At 43.1% G+C, this 15,317-nt stretch overlaps 1 protein-coding gene across 1 annotated transcript in view; it reads left to right on the top strand.

The window, feature by feature from the left end:
- Positions 1-14,836, top strand: part of LOC144604533 (extracellular sulfatase Sulf-2-like) — a 244,641-nt gene extending 229,805 nt beyond the window's left edge. Inside the window, exons 20-23 of the mRNA XM_078419046.1 lie at positions 3,507-3,630; positions 5,997-6,030; positions 6,975-7,028; positions 11,577-14,836. Coding sequence (XP_078275172.1) covers positions 3,507-3,630; positions 5,997-6,030; positions 6,975-7,028; positions 11,577-11,607 — 243 coding nt within the window. The 3' untranslated portion in view covers positions 11,608-14,836. The remainder of the gene's footprint in view (positions 1-3,506; positions 3,631-5,996; positions 6,031-6,974; positions 7,029-11,576) is intronic.
- Positions 14,837-15,317: the final 481 nt, after the last annotated feature.

The raw sequence follows: 15,317 nt of genomic DNA, 5'->3' as shown, positions 1-15,317 counted from the left end.
TTTCCCTCTCTCTCCACCCCGCCCCCTTCCCAGTTGTCCGACCAGTCTGACTGTCCCGCTGATTACGTATCATCTCTGTTTGCTTGGCTGTCACCTTCTCCTGGCTGACAATCTTTTCCTTGACGTCATCTCTTTGATGTCTCGTTTTCACACCTTACCCTTCCTCATCTCGATGTCTCCCTCTCCCCTGACTCTCAGTCTGAAGAAGGGTCTTGACCCGAAACGTCACCCATTCCTTCTCTCCCGTGATGCTGCCTGTCCCGCTGAGTTACTCTAGCTTTTTGTGTCTATTTTTGGATAGGTTATGATTCAGGTCGAGACCCTTCTTCAGACCTGACCTGAAACATCATCGACCCATGCCCTCCAGAGATGCTGCCTGACCCGTTGAGTTACTCCAGCACTTTGTGTTCTCCGTAAGATTCTAGCATCTGCAGTTCCTTGTCTCTTGCGTTTACAAGAAAATAGTGTGTCATCTCTTTTCATTATTGTTTAACTCCAGGATGTTTACGAAAGCTAACAAATTGCAAGTAAATCAGCACTAATTGTTCATACATTAGTTCTGCTGCATATCCGTAATTGTTACATATTCATGACATGGAAACTAAGCAGCTAATGAATGCCATTAATTGGAAGCAATTTTTCTGGTTCCATTAATTGACACTGGTTCCATTGGATTCTGAACTACAGAAAGCCTGTTCAGCGACACACTGCAACGTTAGAGATGTGTAGGAATGAACTGCTGATGCCACTTTACACCAAAGATAGACACCAAATGCTGGAGTAACTCAGCGGGACGGGCAGCATCCCTGGAGAGAAGGAATGGGTGACGTTTCAGGTCAAGACCCTTCTTCAGACTGAGTGTCAGGGGAGAGGGAGACTGGAGATTTGGAAGGACATAAAGATATCACCTTCCCCTCAGCCAACAATGAACCATTCTACATTCAGACCCATCTGAAGAAGGGTCTCGACCCGAAACCTCACCCATTCCTTCTCTCCAGAGATGCCGCCTGACCCGCTGAGTTACTCTAACATTTTGTGTCTACCAAGGCTTTTTATAGGTTTGGACTTTAGACTTTAGAGATACAGTGTGGAAACAGGCCCTTCGGCTGACCGAGTCCACGCCAACCAGTGATCGCCCATACACTAGTTCTATCCTACACACCAGGGACAATTTACCAAAGCCAATTAACCTTGAGTCTGAAGAAGGGTTCCAACCCAAAATGTCACCCATTCCTTCTCTCCAGAGATGCTGCCCGACCCGCTAAGTTACTCCAGCATTTTGTGTCTATCTTCGGTATAAACTAACATCTGCAGTTCCTTCCTACACATTTAACCTACAAACCTGCACATCTTTGGAGGGTAAGGAGCAAACCGGAGCACCCGGAGAAAACCCACGTGGTCACAGAGAGAATGTACAAACTCCGTACAGACAGCACCCGTAGTCAGGATCGTACCTGGGTCTCCAGCGCTGTAAGGCAGCGACTCTACCGAGATGTATTGGTGAGAGAGGCTAGTGTGGAACATTTTGTGTGTAATATAAGAAAATAACTACAGATGCTGGTACAAATCGATTTATTCACAAAATGATGGAGTAACTCAGCAGGTCAGGCAGCATCTCGGGAGAGAAGGAATGGGTGACGTTTCGGGTCGAGACCCTTCTTCAGACTGTGTAATAGTGTGCCAAGGACTTGTGATGTTTAGTGGTTTGTTTCTGTGCCTTAAATACTTTGTGACACTTTGGCTGAGGGCGAGGACAGACGTATAGCTCGGTACCATGCACTAACATCCACGGAACCACACAGCTAGAACAGTTTCCCAATCTCCAGCACATGGATCGTAAGCACATAAGCCATTAAGTTCGGGCATTAGCGGTGGCACAGCGGTAGGGTCGTTGCCTCACAGCGCCAGAGACCCCGGTTCGATCCTGTCTACAGGTGCTGTCTGTCCGGAGTTTGTACGTTCTCCCTGTGACAGTGTCGGTTTTCTCCGGGTGCTCCTCCCACATTCAAAGATGTGTAGGTTTGTAAGTTCATTGGCTTCCATAAATTGTCCCTGGTGTGTACTAGAACTAGTGTCTGGGGATCACTGGTCCACACGGACTTGGTGGGCCGAAGGACTTGTTTCCATGCTGTATAGCCTAACTTAACCAAACCAAACCAAACCAAACTTCAGATACGGTACGGTACGGCACGGTAGCGCAGCGGTAGAGTTGCTGCTTTACAGCGAATGCAGCGCCGGAGACTCAGGTTCGATCCTGACTACGGGTGCTGTACTGTGCGGAGTTTGTACGTTCTCCCCGTGACCTGCGTGGGTTTTCTCCGAGATCTTCGGTTTCCTCCCACACTCCAAAGACGTGCAGGTATGTAGGTTAATTTGACTGGGTAAATGTAAAAATTGTCCCTAGTGTGTGTAGGATAGTGTTAGTGTGCGGGGATCGCCGGGCGGCGCGGACTTGGTGGGCCGAAAAGGCCTGTTTCCGCGCTGTATATATATGATATGATATGATACAATGATTGGATGGACAATGAAAGGGGAGAGTAGACTTCATCCACTCATTCTAAACGAGTCCTTTTGACTCGTGCTTCTGGATTGAGACCCTTTGAGTCCTATCCTCTCATCTTTCCAACACGCTCCCTGTTTACTCTCTATCTTGACTCTCGGTGGGAGGACAACTTAGCAGAACTGCTGCTTGTGCAAAACCAGGACAAGCTGTCAAAACGCTGCCTCTTTACAAAACCATCAGTGCACAAACGTGAAAATGTTGCCTGAAAAAGGGGAAACAGATTTAAAAATAGACACTAAAAATGAGGAACTTCTACATCAGTAATGTGGCTGAATTTTCAGAGAACATAGAACAGCACAAGTTCTAGACCGCCTTGGTAAAGATTATAAATTTTAAATTGTCCCTCGTGTGTAGTATAGTGCTAGTGTACGGGGCTCGCTGGACAACATAGACCTGGTAGGCCGAAGGGCCTGTTTCTGCGCTATACAGTATCTCTAAACTAACCTAAACTGTACTAAACTACAAGCATTGGCACTTTCAGGGAGCTAAGGGCTGACATCCCAAGATGCAAGTAAAGTCAATACTGTGGCCAGATTATCACACAAGCTGATTGATTTGGCAGAGGAAGCTAATTCACATTATGTGAATAACATAAGGTTTGTTCATGCTGGTTTAATAAGCCCAGATTGCACCATGAAATATTAGTCTCTTGCTCAACTATGGCTAGTAATACTTAAAGCAATATAACGAGCATTGAATGTGCTGTAGAAAGACTGTCCTCTAAAGCTGTGTTGAATTCTAGCTTGAAGATAGGCACAAAAAAATGCTGGAGTAACTCAGCGGGACAGGCAGCATCTCTGGAGAGAAGGAATGAATGGGTGACGTTTCGGGTCGAGACCGAATTCTCACCTGCCTACCCTCGCAATGTATTTCAAATTATTTTAATGCACATGCACAATCGATGTGCCCCCCTTTAATCAAATTTCATATCTTCCCTTTACAGCTGATGAATGCAGTGAACACTCTCGACCGAGATGTTTTGAACCAGCTGCACGTACAGCTAATGGAACTCCGAACCTGCCGTGGTTTCAAGAAGTGTAACCCACGCACAAGGAATATGGACACAGGTACAATGAATGGATGGATGAATGGATGGATGAATGAATGGATGGATGGATGGATGGATGGATGGATGGATGGATGGATGGATGGATGGATGGATGGATGGATGGATGGATGGATGGATGGATGGATGGATGGATGGATGGATGGATGGATGGATGGATGGATGGATGGATGGATGGATGGATGGATGGATGGATGGATGGATGGATGGATGGATGGATGGATGGATGGATGGATGGATGGATGGGTGGGTGGGTGGGTGGGTGGATGGGTGGGTGGATGGGTGGATGGGTGGGTGGGTGGGTGGGTGGGTGGGTGGATGGATGGATGGATGGATGGATGGATGGATGGATGGATGGATGGATGGATGGATGGATGGATGGATGGATGGATGGATGGATGGATGGATGGATGGATGGAACGAACGAACGAACGTAGGTACTTTATTAGCATGTGTGACATGTTTTGCAAACCATTCATAAAGTATGTAAAGAGTCACCATGTAGAGGGCACTGACAAAGTTACAAAGTGTTCAATGTGGTCCCAATGGTCCATTTTTCTTCTTGACCTCCCCCCCACCATACGCCGGGTCTCTCTTGGCAGCCCCCCCCCCCCCCCCCCTTCCTCGCTGGGTCCTTCTTGGTTTGATGGTCAATATTGTGATAGATTACAGTGCATGTATGAAGGAAAATAACTGCAGATGCTGGTACAAATCGAAGGTATCACAAAATGCTGGAGTAACTCAGCGGGTCGGGCAGCATCTCTGTACAGAAGGAATGTGTGACGTTTTGGGTCGAGACCCTTCTTCAGACTGATGTCGGGGAGGGGCGGGACAAAGAAAGGATGTGTCCCCCCCCCCCCCGACCCGACATCAGTCTGAAGAAGGGTCTCGACCCGAAACGTCACCAATTCCTTCTCCCCAGAGATGCTGCCTGACCCGTTGAGTTACTCCAGCATTTTGTGATACCTTCGTGCGTGTATGAAAGATGACTGCCAAATACTTATTATTAAAATTAATGACTTTATGTGCAAACAAGTGAAAAAAAATATTTCTATATATTTATAATTTACGGATCGATATGGAAAGATTGGTTGAGAGCAGAGTACAAAATATACCAGATTAATCACGGTAATTACTTTAGGGAGCCGTGAAGTTAATAATGCAGCTCATAGAGAAATTAATGCCCTTTTTAAAATTTATGGTTGACCGTTATGGCTTATTAAAACTTAAGAGTTCATTTCTGGTATGTCATTAGTATTGACTTTTACGGGATAAAGTGCAGCAGCAGGGCTGAGCAATTTGTTATATACTGTATCTTTGCACTCTTTCAGTGAAGGCACTAATGTAGGTTGGGGTGGTTATCTGAACTTCAACTGGACGTGTGTGAGAAAACACAACAAGCTCATTCTTTATTTAGTTTAGTGATTCGTTCAGTTTATAATCGCATGTATCGAGGTACAGTAAAAAGCTTTTTGTTGCGTACATATCCAGTCAGCGGAAAGACAATAAATGGGTACAATTGAGCAGTCCGCAGGGTACAGATACAACAGGATAATGGGACTAATGTCCAGTGCAAGATAAAGTCCAGTCTGAAGAAGGGTCTCGACCCGAAACGTCACCGAGATGCTGCCTGACCCGCTGAGTTACTCCAGCATTTTATGTCTGCCTAAAGTCCAGTAAGGTCTGATTAAAGATCTGATGGTCTCCAATGAGGTAATAGTGAAAAGCTTTTGTAGTGCGCTAACTAGTCAACGAAAAGACTGTACATGATTACAATCGACAGTGGACGGATACAGGACAAAGGGAAATAATGTAAATAATGTAAATAATGTTTAGTGCAAGATAAAGTCTAATCATAGATAGTCCGAGGGTCTCCAGTGAGGTGCATAGTAGCTCAGAACTGCTCTCCAGTTGATGGTAGGATGGTTCAGTTGCCTGATAACAGCTGGGAAGAAACTGCCCCTGAAACTGGAGGTGTATATTTTAAACACTTCTGGACCTCTTGCCTGATGGCAGAGGGGAGAAGAGGGAGAGACCAGGGTGAGACTGGTGTTGCAGGGAGGAACTGCATGCAGATGCTGGTTTAAACCAAAGATAGACACAAAATAACTCAGCGGGCCAGGCAGCATCTCTGGACAGTAGGAATGGGTGATGTTTCGGGTCGAGGTCCTTGATTATGCTGGTGGCCTTGCCGAGGCAGCTTGAAGTGTAGATGGAGTAAATGGAAGGGAGGTTCCAACACTATTCTCCATTTTATTCAGTTGCTGTCGACTTCTAACCATTCTTCACAAATTCAAATGGATTTCTCCACATTGAAGTACCAATGACGATCCCTTAATTGATTGAGATTTTTTTTTTTTTGTTCAGGTGAAAAAGATGAAGAAACGTTTGATCAATACAGGTAATTGTTTAATCAGACAATACTGTTTCGATGATGGCAAAGTTAACATCGCTGCTGGACAACGACTCCCACCCCATGATATAGATATAGGAGGTCCTTCCTTCCCGCTGCTGTGAGACTGCACAACCAGCACTGCTCCCAGCAGACGAGTCAACAGTAAAAGTAACAGTTAAGGAATACACAGTAAACTGATGATAATTTATCCTTGTCCTTACTTTTATTTATAATGATTGATCTCTTGCTCTCCACTTTGCTGCTGTAACATTGTAAATTTCCCCGGTGTGGGACGAATAAAGGAATATATATTATAGCACTTTACACAATAAAACCTACCGTATTCTCCATGGGAAATTTCATTAATAATTCTAAGTTATTGTAGATATATAATTATGATATAATTACGAATCAATAAGATGAAGTATGTAATTACATTTGGATACAATTACAAATATATTATATCCATGTTGAGAAAGAATTGGGTATGTCATTTATTGGGGTGATAGTTATGAGTTTATGTTTAGAAATTTAAGATAAATTACGTTTTTCTAATCAGGCAACACTGTTGAGAGTAAATGCTGGGAATAATCAGGAAGTCTGATCGCATCATTGCTTTGTGAAACACACTTTCACATTGATAACCTTTCCTCAGGATATTGCTTTGCATTATCTCTCTATTGAAAAGAGCTACACCCATTGTTTATGCATAGAACGGTCAAACTGTGATCAGATAGTAGGATAAGGCAGTGTTACGGACTGATATCAGTAAGTATGTCAATAATCCAATAATCCAATTTTGGGCACCTTTCTCATTATCTCTTTTATCATCCTTGATTTGAATTTGAATACAAAATGAATCTGTTCATTATTGCTTCCCTGCATGTTCCCCTTTTCAGTTCCTGTTTCAAGATGCTGAGCTGTTTTTTATTTCTTTGTTACTTAAACAGGCAATATCAGCGTCGGAAATGGCCTAAAACGAAGAGACCACACTCCAAGTCGCTGTGAGTAGAGCTGGAAATGCTCTAATAAGTTATGTCTACAATTCTCCGATGGTGGCAAAATGCTTGCCGTTTCTCGCATGCAAACACTACTGTTCCTCCATATTACCTCACATTAGCATGTCTGAAAAAGTCTTCTTATATACTGTGCTCTTGGAGAGATTATTCAAAGAAACAGTTACTCACACATGAATTTTCTGCTTATCCACCAAAATAAAGTATTGTATTTACCTCAGCCGCTAACAAACTTGATATTAACTTGGGCGGCACGGTGGCGCAGCGGTAGAGTTGCTGCCTTACTGCGCCAGAGGCCCGGGTTCAATCCTGACCACGGGTGCTGCCTGTACGGAGTTTGCACGTTCTCCCCGTGACCTGCGTAGGTTGTATCCAGGAGCTCCGGTTTCCTCCCACGCTCCAAAGACGTACTGGTTTGTAGGCCAATTGGCTTGATAAAGTTGTAAATTGTCCCTCATGTGTGTAGGTTAGGGGTAGTGTACTGGTAAGCACGGACTGGGTGGGCCAAAGGGCCTGTTTCCGCACTGCATCTCTAAACTAAACCAAACTAAACTAGTAGAGTTATGATTTCATTTTGTTCGCAATACAACAAATCAGAGTAATATTACAGGGTAGCGGAATCAAGAACAACAGGACATATGTCTAAGGTGAAAGAGGCAAGATTGAATACAAGCCCGAGGGCCAACTTTTTCACTAGAGGGTGGAGAGTATATGGAACGAGCTGCCAGAGGAGGTAGTTGTGTAGGACTGCCAACTGTCCCGTATTAGCTGGGACATCCCGTATTTTGGGCTAAATTGGGTTGTCCCGTACGGGACCGGCCTTGTCCCGTATTTGAGTGCTACCAGCAGTGTTCAGCATTGGACCGCCAGGCGCTTGTGGGTTTTCATTCTCTGGGTTAGTTTCCCCTCTCCCTCTCTCTCTCCTCCTCTCCCTGGGGAGTGTTTTTAATTTCCACCTTTTAATTATTAAATCTCTTTGGCGTCTCTCAAACGCCCACCCCACCCCACCCCCATTTGGGAAGTGCATTCAAAACAAAAAGACATTAAAGTCCGATTACATTATCTTACGGAATGTGTGGTAACTGTTTCGTTTTATGGCTCCAAAATCCTAATGACTTTCTTTTACTTTTCTTTTCATCAGCATTGATTTCTCAGTGAAGGACAACTCAAACTATTCTTTATTTCTCTTCTGCTGCATCAACCTGCTAACACACTGCATGCATTTATAACCTTTGTGAGTTTGTTTTTTACTTGAAATGATATTAGTGTGGTGGCCTTTTTCTAACCTTCCCCCACTGTAATCCATTTAATATCCTGTCATTGTAACCGTGGTTTGACATTTTTTTATTATTTTAAGGTTTAATAGGAAATATTAATATGAATGATTAATAAAGTTATGCCTGGTTTCCAAACATGAGCTCTGGAGAATTTACAGCTGGAAACCTCCTATTACCCAAGATGTCTTCTTAAGCAAGCATCCCTTCACTGTCCTACTGTCTGTGCGGAGTTTGTACATTCTCCCCGTGACCGTGTGGGCTTTCTCCGGGTGCTCCGGTTTCCTCCCACACTCCAAAGACGTGCATGTTTGTAGGCTAATTGGCTTCTGAAAATGGTCATTTGTCCCTAGTATGTAGGATAATGCCAGTGTGCTCGGTGATCGCTGGTCGGCACAGACTCGGTGGGCCGAAGGGCCTGACTCCACGCTGTATCTCTGAAGTCCAGAGAATGACTTATTGCCACCAAAGCTGTGACCATCACTCTTCATGCCCGTTGTCAACCTGGGTCAGTAGGTAGCCCAGTTTAAAACTTAAATTGGCATCCCATAACCCACGGAATCAGTCCGCCATTTTAGGCAAGACAATCCAATGTGCGGACTGTGCAATATGTGCCCACGTCTGTGTGTTAGCGAATATATTAAGGCTAGTTACTTGAAGTGAGGTACCATAACTTGTATTTGATGATGAGGTGCCATAATAACAAATACCCAGGAATGGGTGTTTTGTTTAGTTTAATTTAGTTTAGAGACACAGCATGGAAACGGGACCTTCAGCCCACTGAGTCCACACTGAGCAGCAATTACCCACACACTAGTTTTATCCTACACCCCAGGGACAATTTACCGAAATCAATTAGCCTGAGTTAGATTCAGCTCTTCAGGCTAATGGAATCAAGGGATATGGGGAGAAAGCAGGAACAGGGTACTGATTTTGGACGATCAGCCATGATCATATTGAACGGGTCGAAGGGCCTACCCCTGCACCTATTTTCTGTTTCTATGTTTCTACAACCTGCACCTCTTTGGAATGTGGGAGTAAGCCTGAGCACCCGGAGAAAACCCACGCAGTCACAGGGAGAATGTGCAAAATCCACACAGACAGCACCCGCAGTCAGGTTGGAACCGGGGTCTCTGGGGCCCTGGAAGGCACCAACTCTACCGCCCTGCCACTGCACCACCATGAATTTGGTAGCTGTTGAAGTCTAGCAAGACTTCCGCCTGTGGTAGATTTTCATCATCAAGTACAAGTTAATTCTGAATGTTTTAGAAATGGTACTAATCCCACTCCAGGCTTCACTTCAGCTGAGCCAAGAGAAAGCACTGATGTTAGCAAAGTAGAGCTTTGCAGAAGTGAATGTAAAATGGAGGAGCAAACAAAGACTCATAAATTAAAATGCATCTTCAGCCAACAGGTCTGAAGAAGGGTCTCGACCCGAAAAGTCACCCATTCCTTCTCTCCAGAGATGCTGCCTGACCCGCTGAGTTAGAAACATAGAAACATATCAAATAGGTGCAGGAGTAGGCCATTCGGCCCTTCAAGCCTGCACCGCCATTCAATATGATCATGGCTGATCATCCAGCTCAGTAACCTGTACCTGCCTTCTCTCCATACCCCCTGATCCCTTTAGCCATAAGGGCCACATCTAACTCCCTCTTAAATATAGCCAATGAACTGGCCTCAACTACCTTCTGTGGCAGAGAATTCCACAGACTCACCACCCTCTGTGTGAAGAAATGTTTTCTCATCTCGGTCCTAAAAGACTTCCCCCTTATCCTTAAGCTGTGACCCCTGGTTCTGGACTTCCCCAACATCGGGAACAATCTTCCCGCATCTAGCCTCTCCAACCCCTTAAGAATTTTATATGTTTCAATAAGATCCCCCTCAGTCTTCTAAATTCCAGCGAGTATAAGCCTAATCTATCCAGTCTTTCTTCATATGAAAGTCCTGCCATCCCAGGGATCAATCTGGTGAACCTTCTCTGTACTCCCTCTAAGGCTAGAATGTCTTTCCTCAGATTAGGAGACCAAAACTGTGTGTACAATACTCCAGGTGCGGTCTCACCAAGGCCCTGTACAACTGCAGCAGTTGCTCCAGCATTTTGTGTCTATGGCTGATGCAGCTTGATAGCTGTATTTTAATGTGGCCCTAAACTAGATATCCCATTCACCTGAAGCGAGTGTGGAACAACATGCAGCCTCGCCGCAGTTTAATCTTTTATTAATAATATTATCTTCTTACTTTCAATTTAATCTAAGTTTTCATAGCAAACATTTTACCCTATGTCTTAATTTAAGGACATTAGGAATGAGATGCCAATATACATAAGAGGAGTTTATTGTCACGTGTACCGAGGTACAGTGAAAAGCTTTAGTTGCGTGCTATCCCGTCAGCGGAAAGACAATGCATAATTCCAATAGAGCCGTCCAGTGTAGAGATACATGATAAGGGAATAACTTTTAGTGCAAGATAAAGTCTAGTAAAGTCCAATTAAGGGACCATTCAAGGGTCTCCAATGAGGTGGATATTAGCTCAGGACCACTATCTAGGTGTTGATAGAATGGCTCAGTTACCTGATAAAAGCAGGGTGAGAAACTGTCCCTGAATCTGGAATTTAGAGGTATTTAATTTAGAGATACAGCGCAGAAACAGGCCCTTCGGCCCACCGGGTCCGCGCCGCCAATCAGCGATCCCCGCACATTAACACTATCCTACACCAGGCACAATTTTTACATTTACCAAGCTGATTAACGTGCATACCTGTACGTCTTTGGAGTGTGGGAGGAAACCGAAGATCTCGGAGAAAACCCATGCAGGTCAAAGGGAGAACGTGCAAACTCTGTACTGACAGCACGCGTAGTCGGGATCAAACCCGGGTCTCCGGCACTGCATTCGCTGTAAGGCAGCAACTCTACCGCTGCGCCACCGTGCCACCCTTTACTTGTTGTTATGATCTTTGGCCTCACTTTCTTTTGAGATGTCTTTCTTTTAAGATGTCATTAATGCCTGTTCATCTTGTCTACACTTATTGTAGATTTGTGCACTTAAGCGAGTCGGGGAAGGAACATCCTTCCATCCCAACAAAAGAAAATCATCTTTGCCTCCTGACCCACAACCACAAACCCTCTTTGGATTAGTTTGTACATCACACTGCCATCAAGACCAATCTTACTTAAAGTGGAAACCAATTGTGGAAGCTATTTATTGTCCAATATCATCTTGTTATATATTTTTTATAACCTTGCTTTGCTGTTTATTTCAGTGGACAACTCTGGGAAGGATGGGAAGGCTAGACCGAACACTGATGCCTCAGCAACAAAAATCAACTGGTGACAACTTGCTAGTCTGTGCACACAGGAAGATTATCCCACACGGTTATGGTCTGAATCTTATTTTCCTCCTTGAAGATTGGATAAACTATGGGGCTGATGTAGATAGAACATTTGCACTGCTAGGGAATTTTAATAGAAACAATAGACTCCGAGGGGTCAAGTATATAAATGAGGGTGGAAGATTGCAATCTACTGGTTATTAGCCTGTCTGTTCAACCACATTTCATTACTCTTCACCAACCATCATTTCGGCTATCCACCATGCTGAACCACAGCGACAATGCGATTCATTTTACACGGCGTGCTGGATTTATAGCATGATCCCGTTGCTGTTGCAAGTTGTAGGCAACAAAGTCATGCAAATTTCAGCCACCGCGTCTTTGGAAAGCAAAATCAAAGGTTGAAGATTGGAACAAAAAAAGAAAATCAGTGTCAAAGCGGGAAACATAAGTCAATGGAACAGTTGGAGGTAAAAGCAACCAGAGAGGATCTTGCAGAAAACGGAATCGGTTTGAAGTGAAACGGAACTAAATGCTTTGATAATGTTTAACGATTTTAGCAATTACCAGCATAATTCTGAGAATTCTGCTTCGTTGCCATGACTGCATGTTTACTCAGTTTCAGCCCAATATTTCTCTCCAAATTTGAAATACATGCGATTAAGGAAGAGAAGCTTCGGTTCAATAAGTTATGTCTTGTAAATATTTACCATCAATGAAGTCCATACGAGTGGTTTAGAATTCAAGTCATGCAAATTGGAATGACAGGATTTGGATGTTATTTGAAATGTTGCTGTTTTGATTTATCTAATTGTTGTCGAATTTTAAATTCTTATTTCAGGTTGAACTGTTAACGTTTCATATATTCATGGTCTGGTTGAAGTTTGACTTTACATTACTGATGAGAGTGAAATCTGGAAAAAAAAAATATATATTGGGTAGAAATTTGTAGAGACAGGAAACCACAGATGCTGGTTGATGCACAAAAGGACACAGAGTGCTGGACAGGACAGGTTTAGAAGGATATGGGTCAAACGCAGGCAGGTGGGTCTAGGTTAGATGGGAGCATGTTGGTCGGTATGGGCAAGTTGGGCCGAAGGGCCTGTTGGCACGCTGTATGACTCTTAACTCAGCGGGTCATGCGTCATCCCTGGAGAACATGCATAGGTAACAAAAGAAAGGTTTCAACCCGAAACACCACCTATCCATGTTCTCCAGAGATGCTGCCTGACCCATTGAGTTACTTCAGCACTTGGCGTCTTTTCGTGTAGAAGTTTGAATTTGGTCTCTGGCATTGGATGGACAATATAGTTACAAGTGTCTTGTGCTCCTCATCCAAATTAGTTTCCATTGACTGTGACAGTTCTCTAGCCTAATGCTTTCATTGCAATATAATGATAATGATCACCACTGTGAAATAAACCATACACTAAGTACAGTAATTTATTAATATACAAGTTTCACTGTCATCCTGGTGAGTTTCATTGTCATCTAACTCATTTTCCCCTATCCCACAGCTAACAATGGCCCGTTTCCTTTATCATCATTACTTTTTTGCCTATTTTAGTTTAGTTCAGTCTAAAGATACAGGCCCTTCGGCCCACTGAGTCCACACCGACCAGCGATCCCCGCATACTAACACTACCCTACACACACTAGGGGCAATTTACATTTATACACAAGCCAATTAACCTACAAACCTGCACGTCTTTGGAGTGTGGGAGGAAACTGAAGTTCTCGGAGAAAACCCATGCAGGTCACAGAGAGAACGTACAAACTCTGTACAGACAATCACCCATAGCCAGGATGGAACCCGGGTCTCTGACACTGCAAGTGCTGTAAGGCAGCAACTCTACCGCTGAGCCACCAGGCTGCCCCTACAGAATTTTGAATAAATATCTATCATTCATTTGTTCAATATCACCCGTCTCCCTTTCTCCTGACTCTCAGTCTGAAGGAGGGTCTCGGTCCATTCCGCTTCCTTTTCACCCACTCCTTTTCTCCAGAGATGCTGCCTGTCCCGCTGAGTTACTCCAGCTTTTTGTGTCTATCTTCGGTTTAAACCAGCATCTGTAGTTCCTTCTCACCCAGTAATTTAACACACGCTTGCTGTGTGCAGATTAATCCAATTTGGAATAGAGATTGGATCAGTTAAAGATCTGGAATAATTTTGAATGTGCAATGTCAGATAATCTATAACGGGACCTGTCAAAAATATATGCATGGAAATGTATCTTCAAACACCAGTACAGACAAAGCATGTTGCTTTATATTACATAGGCAATAAAGACCAGTCCATCTACAAAATTCAACTCCAGGATTGAGTAACACCTCAACAACAGCACATCAATTGATATCAACCAGAGATAAATTTATAGATAACAATCTAAAGGAGGATAAAATCAATTACGATCCAACAGACTCGTAAAGTGAAAATGTACTTTTTTTTTAAAGTTCTAAATTGAAGCACAAAGTTTTGCAACTTGTTCGCATTTTTTTCAAACTAAAATGTTTAATTATTTTCTGAGGAGCGTTTCTGAAGCATTGAAAATGAATTATTAGCCCTGTGTGTTAATCATTCCGGATTGTAAATAGTCTTTTTTTGTTTGTTTAAATCTATGTAACTTGTTGGTAGAATTGCAGTAATTGCAACGTTGTTGATAAAATCACTGACCATTGAAGTCACCACATAAATGGACAGCTAGTTCAGAATCTAATGTGTAAATTTAGTGATTTCTGCATCGAGTGAAACATGTCCTTTTGAAATGAGCAAACGCCAATAAAAAGAGCCACAATATTAAATCTTTCAAACCTACAGTGCCTTTGTGTGCTGGTTCCTTCAGAAGCGGGGATTTTTGTCAAATTTGCTCCAGAGTAAACATGCTGTAAACATTTTTCGTTGAACATTTCTCACGGACAGAATGTGATTTTGGGAAACACTGTTGCACAAGATGCAGTTTTGCAAACATATCGTCATTATTACAAGTGTTTTGTCTAAGCTTGTGTATTAATGATACTTTAATTGTTTTGGGTATTTCAAATGAGAATGGGATATCTAATTTTGTAAATTGTAACGTTCTCACATTAATGTTGAAGCAGTCTGTCACCTTTGCACTGATGAATCAACCTTGACCGTAAACATCAGTTACAAGACAAAAGACCTTTTAAAAATACTATTAAAATTTTACTGTGATGTGTTAAAAAAGTGACTGCCTCTCGCCTTTATCAACAGTTCTTAAACAGCGAACAATGGCCTGTTTCCATTATCATCATTACATTTTTGCATATCTCTCATTCATTTGTTCCATATCTACATCACCGTCTATATGTCATGTTTCCCCTTTCCCCTGACTCTCAGTCTGAGGAAGGCTCTCGACCTGAATCAACATCCATTCCTTCTCTCCAGAGATGCTGCCTGTCCCGCTGAGTTACTCCAGCATTTTGTGTCTATCATTTTAAACTTGCATGGTTTTTTCTTTTAAAGTATTGCGGCAAATTCTGTTTGTGAGACCAAACAATATTTAGCACAATTATGAATGAGGATAAACTATCAGTATCAACTTGAAAAACAAAAACATGTAATTAATATTTCCTTTCCCCGTTCAATGTCACTTTTATAAGGTCAGAAGTGATAGGAGCAGAATTAGGCCATTCGGCCCATCAAGTCCACTC

This window comes from Rhinoraja longicauda, chromosome 22, assembly GCF_053455715.1.
Source record: "Rhinoraja longicauda isolate Sanriku21f chromosome 22, sRhiLon1.1, whole genome shotgun sequence".
In the NCBI taxonomy this organism is placed as follows: Eukaryota; Metazoa; Chordata; class Chondrichthyes; order Rajiformes; family Arhynchobatidae; genus Rhinoraja; species Rhinoraja longicauda.
This window is presented reverse-complemented; position numbering and strand designations above follow the sequence as displayed.